Source organism: Mustela lutreola, chromosome 10 (assembly GCF_030435805.1).
Source record: "Mustela lutreola isolate mMusLut2 chromosome 10, mMusLut2.pri, whole genome shotgun sequence".
Lineage (NCBI taxonomy): Eukaryota > Metazoa > Chordata > Mammalia > Carnivora > Mustelidae > Mustela > Mustela lutreola.
This window is the reverse complement of record NC_081299.1, coordinates 30,483,402-30,489,401: the sequence shown is the minus strand read 5'-3', so window position 1 is coordinate 30,489,401 and position 6,000 is coordinate 30,483,402. Positions and strand designations below refer to the sequence as shown.

At 44.8% G+C, this 6,000-nt stretch overlaps 1 protein-coding gene across 2 annotated transcripts in view; it reads left to right on the top strand.

Annotated features, from left to right (window-relative positions):
* Positions 1–809: 809 nt before the first annotated feature.
* The window catches only part of TRIT1 (tRNA isopentenyltransferase 1), a 48,329-nt gene continuing 43,138 nt past the window's right edge, over positions 810–6,000 (top strand). The window contains exon 1 of one of the 2 annotated variants that reach the window (XR_009345046.1): positions 810–1,007. Coding sequence is in view for 1 of the 2 variants with exons in the window: in XM_059135566.1 (XP_058991549.1) it covers positions 834–1,007 (174 nt within the window). In the remaining variant the exon portion in view is untranslated. The remainder of the gene's footprint in view (positions 1,008–6,000) is intronic. The other variant, XM_059135566.1, reaches the window with a different exon arrangement.

The window sequence follows — 6,000 nt, the reverse complement described above, 5'->3', positions numbered from 1 at the left end:
TAGAGCAGCCGCCCTTGCCTGAGAACTGGGCAGATATCTGATCCTGGAGAACACCACACATCTATCAGCTCACTGGCACTAGCAGTAGATAGGCAAACCATTCTCCTTTCCGTTTAACAATTATTGGGTATCTTTCTGTATCAGACACTGTGCTAGGCACTGGAGATACAGCAATGACCTAGGCAGAATCTGTTCCTTGCCTTTATGGAGCTAACAGCCTGGAATGGAAATCAGACAATACACAAGAAATCAGTATATAGGGGCGCCTGGGTGGCTCAGTGGGTTAAAGCCTCTGCTTTCGGCTCAGGTCATGATCCCAGGATGCTGGGATCGAGCCTCGCATCGGGCTCTCTGCTCAGCAAGGAGCCTGCTTTCCTTCCTCTCTCTCTGCCTGCCTCTCTACCTACCTGTGATCTCTGTCAAATAAATTAAAAAAAAAAAAGAAATCAGTATATATTTTTATATTGTAATTAGTGGTATGAAGAAAAGAACTAGGTGCCGTGAAAGAAAAAATAACAGGGATAGACTTGAGATAGGACTGCCATCCCTCATTCAAGAGAGGAGATAGTTTCTAAAAAAATAAATCTTTTTAATAAATCGATAATCAGTTATTAAAAAAAAAAAAAAAACCCAAAAAGGAGAGAGGAAGATTGTCGAGCCTCTGATACCAGCAAGCTGATGACAGGCATGTCGAAGCTTCTTAAGCTTGGAAACCGTGGTCTCGCCCCTCCCACCCCTCCTCTTGTCCTCCTCGCGGAACCCTACGTATGCGCAGGCGCACTGACGGTTGCCATGGGGACAGCTGCTCCCGCGCAATCGCAGATATCTTCAAGATGGCGGCGGCGGCGGCTGCACGAGCAGTTTCTGTGGGCGCCGGGCTACGGGGTCTGCCACGGACACTGCCTCTTGTAGTGATTCTCGGGGCCACGGGCACCGGCAAATCCACCCTGGCGTTGCAGCTAGGCCAGCGGCTCGGTGGAGAAATCGTTAGCGCTGACTCCATGCAGGTAAGAGTGTGGTTGGCCCCGGGCCTGCGAAACCCAGAGGCCGCCTGCGGGCCTGTGGTCGAGTGGATTCCCTGTCGCATGGTGGTAGTGGGTGAACCCCGAGGCTTGTGGGGTGGAGTGAAGGGAACCCATAATTACTAGAGGCCCACCGTGTACCAGACATAGTGTCAGGCTATTGAGTCAGTTTTCTCTCATTTGCTCCTCAAGACGTTGCTGTTGATAGATGCTATCTCCATTGACGCTTGAGGGAATTCACCTAGGGAGATGAAACGGCTTTCTCCGTGTCACATAGCGAATAAGGGGAGGAGATGGCATTTGAACCTACATGGTTGACAGGCGTCCAATAAATACCTGTTGAATGAAAATTGTTACAGCGCTTTTGCTATTTAGAGTACTCAGCGACAGCGGTATAAATCGGTTACCGTCTATGAATAACTCCTGAGGGAATGGAACAGGGTGGATATTCAGGAGACCTGCATTCTAGTTCCGAATGTGCCATCGACCGCGTGAGCTTAACGTATCTGTAAAGTGGAAAAAATGGCACCTACTTCCCAGGGCTGTGGTGCAAAATAAGTGAGAGCGTGAGTTTTAGAATGGAGAGCACGGTCCTGAAAAGGCCGGGGCCAGGCACCTGGTAAATGTTTAAGTTGAGATTTTTAACTCCCTACTGGCTGATGGGAGCCAGGAGGCTTTGTCCTCTTCCTTGAGTTAGAGGGAAGCCGAGGAGGGTAATACACCTGGCACCCGGTTGCATTTGGGCTTGGGTTGAGAGTGGTTGACATTTAGGGTAAATCTGTGATGGAGGAATTGTAAACCCTATTTATTGAAGATAATTTGCAGTTAATGAGTTTTTACAGAGTAAATGAGATGCTTGATGGGAAATGCCTGCCACTGAGTCTGGTATCTACCTGATGGGTACTCAGCAAGGAAAGGCATTCCTTCTCCCTACTATACCCGATAAACCTCTGGGCATGGGCATGGTTTCTACCTTTATTAATTCATTTGGAGTGACATGGCCATCAACACACAAATGATTAGGATGATTCAACAAATGTTAGTTTGCAGCCTTTATTTTGTGTCAACTTCGAGAGACAGACTTTACCCCAAATCCCAGCCCTGTCTTTTCTAAGATATGTGACTTCAGCCTGACCTCTTTGTGCCTTTGTTTCTTCTGTACAATAGGAAGAAGAATACCAGTAACACAACATAATTGTGATGATTGATGTGATAAAGTGCGTAAAGCATTTAATACAAGATAGGGTGCATGGTGCTAAAAATATAAGTGCTATTTTCTCCAAGGCTCTTTGGAAAGAGAAAATCATAATCCCCTTCCTCAGGGAGTTTTAGTCCAGCTAAACATGAAACAGAGCAATTAGAAAGTGTTTGAACTATGATATTAATGATGCTTTGCAAGGTGGATGGTTAGGGAGGAGAGAAACCACAAATGTTAGATTTTATACTAAACCATATAGTTTCTGAGAAGGGAGAAATCCTTGAAGGCTGATATAGTTAGTCATGTAAAGCTCTCTGAAAAGGGACTTGAAAGGTGAAGTTTAGATAGATAAGAAGAAAAGGCATGTCAAAGGAAGAAACATGAATGAAGATTTAGGTGAATATGTAGGACAGTGAATGTAGAACAGTGTGTATGTAGGTCAGTGAAAGAAGGATGTTCATTAGGTATTGTAGATATTGTGGATGGAATGGAGAATGAGTAACATGATGAAGGCAGTGTGTAAGAAGCATTCATTTGTGAACAGTATGCACAGTGAATTGGATGTGGGGGTGGGTGTTAGGAATGCGGGGGAAGGGAGAGGTGTAACTTTAAAAAAAAATTTTTTTTTATTTATTTGACAGAGATCACAAGTAGGCAGAGAGAAAGAGGGAAGCAGGCTCCCCACCGAGCAGAGAGCCCAACGTGGGGCTTGATTCCAGGACCCCGAGATTATGACTTGAGCCGAAGGCAGAGGCTTTAACCTACTGAGCCACTCAGGTGCCCTGTAACTTTTTTTTTTTTTTTTTTAAGATATATTTATTTGAGGGCTGCCTGGGTGGCTCAGTGGGTTAAGCCTCTGTCTTTAGCTTAGGTCATGATCTCAGGGTCCTGGGATTGAGTCCTGCATCAGGCTCTCTGCTGGGCGGGGAGCCTGCTTCCTCCTCCCTCTCTCTTTCTGCTTGCCTCTCTGCCTGCTTGTGATCTCTCTCTGTCAAATAAATAAAAATCTTAAAAAAAAAAAGAGAGAGAGATTTATTTGAGAGAGAGAGAGTGTGTACTTGAGCAAGCTGGGGGAGAGGGAGAGAATCTTAAAGCAGAGTCCTCTCTGAGTGTGGAGCCTACCATGGGGCTCGATCCCAGGAACCTGAGATTATGACCTGAGATGAAATCAAGAGTTGGACAGTTAACTTACTGAGCCACTCAGGTGCCCCAAGATGTAACGTTTTTTGAAGGTATAATCATGTTACAGTGAGCTGGTCACTGATTGCTGAAAGAATGAAGGACATAATAGACTGAAGATTCAGGTTTGTATGCCTGGTGAGCCTTGGAATCAGGAAGATTTGGCAAGGCACAGTGGGAGTAGCAACAGGACATCCAAGGGGAAAGTCTGCTGGGTAGGTGGAGAGTGTGCAGCAGGTGTGACTCCACTTCAAGACTCTTGTACTTACTGTCTCTGCCTGGTGGCACTTATTCCTCTAACCATGTGGCTTGCTTTCTCTCTTCATTATGTCTTTACTATGATGTCCTCCTACTGAGGCCTTCTCTGATCATCCCATTTAAAGTAAGACATCACCGGGGTGCCTGGGTGGCCCAGTCATTGGGCATTTGCCTTCGGCTCAGGTCATGATCCCAGCATGGAGCCCCATGTTGGGCTCCCTGCTCCACGGGAAGCCTGATTCTCACTCTCCCTCTTGCCCTGCTTGTATTCCATCTCTCACTGTCTCTCTCTCTCTCTGTCAAATAAATAAATAAAATCTTTAAAAATAAAAAATAAAATAACGCACCACCAATCCCTGTTCCCTATCTTTCTCATATAGCAAACAGTCCTTGTCAGGGGAATGTTCCCAGTAAATCATCTTAATTTTACATCATCTTTTTTTTTCCCCCCCTAGATTTTACTTATTTGAGAGAGAGCACACAAGCATGAATGGTGGGGAGGGGCAGAAGGAGAGGGCAAAGCAGACTCCCCATGAAGCAGGAGGCCTGACAAGGGGCTCCGTCCCAGGACCCTGGGATCATGACCTGAGCCAAAGGCAGATGCTTAACTGACTGAGACACCCAGGTGCCCCAATTTTACATCTGTTTTTAAGTAAGTTAGTGTGTTCTGGCCATGAGTGCCGTGTATATATAGCTCTGTAATAGCTGTTATCCATATCTCAGGAGTGTTTCTTTTCTCATAACTGTACCTTAAGGTTGAGGTTGCCAGAGGTGGTGTTCGGTATAAAATAGGTCATGTTGGGGCGCCTGGGTGGCTCAGTGGGTTAAGCCGCTGCCTTCGGCTCAGGTCATGATCTCAGGGTCCTGGGATCAAGCCCCGCATCGGGCTCTCTGCTCAGGAGGAGCCTGCTTCCCTTCCTCTCTCTCTGCCTGCCTCTCTGCCAACTTGTGATCTCTCTCTCTCTGTCAAATAAATAAATAAATCTTTAAAAAAAAAAAAATAAAATAAAATAAAATAGGTCATGTCAATGTGCCTTGTATAGTGCTGATGATATGGTAGACCCTTAATATTTGATGAAATATATATATATATTTTTAAAGATTTTATTTATTTGACAGACAGAGATCACAAGTAGGCAGAGAGGCAGGCAGAGAGAGAGAGAGGGAAGCAGGCTTCCTGCGGAGCAGAGAGCCCGATGCGGGGCTCGATCCCAGGACCCTGAGATCATGACCCGAGCCGAAGGCAGCAGCCCAAACCACTGAGCCACCCAGGCGCCCCTTGATGAAATATTTTAAAGAATATTTTATTTATTTGACAGAGAGAGAAAGACAGCGAGAGGGGGAACACAGGTAGGGGGAGTGGGAGAGGGAGAAATAGGCTTTCCGTTGAGCAGGGAGCCTGATGGAGGCTGGAGCCCAAGACCCTGGGAACATGACCCAAGCCGACCCATACCTAACGACTGAGCCATCCAGGTGCCCGGGATGAAATATTTGTTGGCTTGCCTTATTAAAACAGCACATCTTGATCCATTCAGATTTTTTCCTGTGGTTATATAGGTAACTGAAATATAAGACTTAAATTTCTTTCATCCTAGGGATGCCATGAGGATTAATTGATATGAAAACACTTTGAAGATTATCCAGCTTTCTGAACTGGCTATCGGTTGTGTTTAGTTTTGATTATATCATGGATATTTGTAACATTTCCTTTTGGTCCCTATTGGAAAACTTTGATCTTTGATTTTACTTTTCAGTCTAAATAATTATATAAAGTATCACAGCCCCATTTACGTGGCCATACACAGTTCTTCATTTCTATCTTTGCTTACATGCCCCTGTTATCTGTTTCACTTGCCTTTTTTTTTTTTTTTTTAAGATTTATTTATTTATTTATTTGACAGGCAGAGATCACAAGTAGGCAGAGAGGCAGCCAGAGGGGAGGAGGGAAGCAGGTTCCCTACTGAGCAGAGAGCCCAATGTGTGCTGCGATCCGAGGACCCTTCCTGGGATCATGACCTGAGCGGAAGGCAGAGGCTTTAACCCACTGAGCCACCCAGGTGCCCCTGTTACACTTATTTTTTATCCAGAGAAAGGAGATTGCACTTTTTAGTCACTTGAGGTTGACTCAGAATTTTTGGTAAGCATATGAACAAAATTATGTTTAAAGAAAGAATTGAAATATAGTGGACACACATTACATTTTCAGTTTCAGGTGTACAAAGTGATATTCTTTAAAAAAAAAAATGACATTCTTAGTATTGGATTACCAGCTCCTTGAAAGAGCATTTTCAATTGCGAATAAATACACAGGCAGAATGATAATAATAACTTAAATTTGTATAG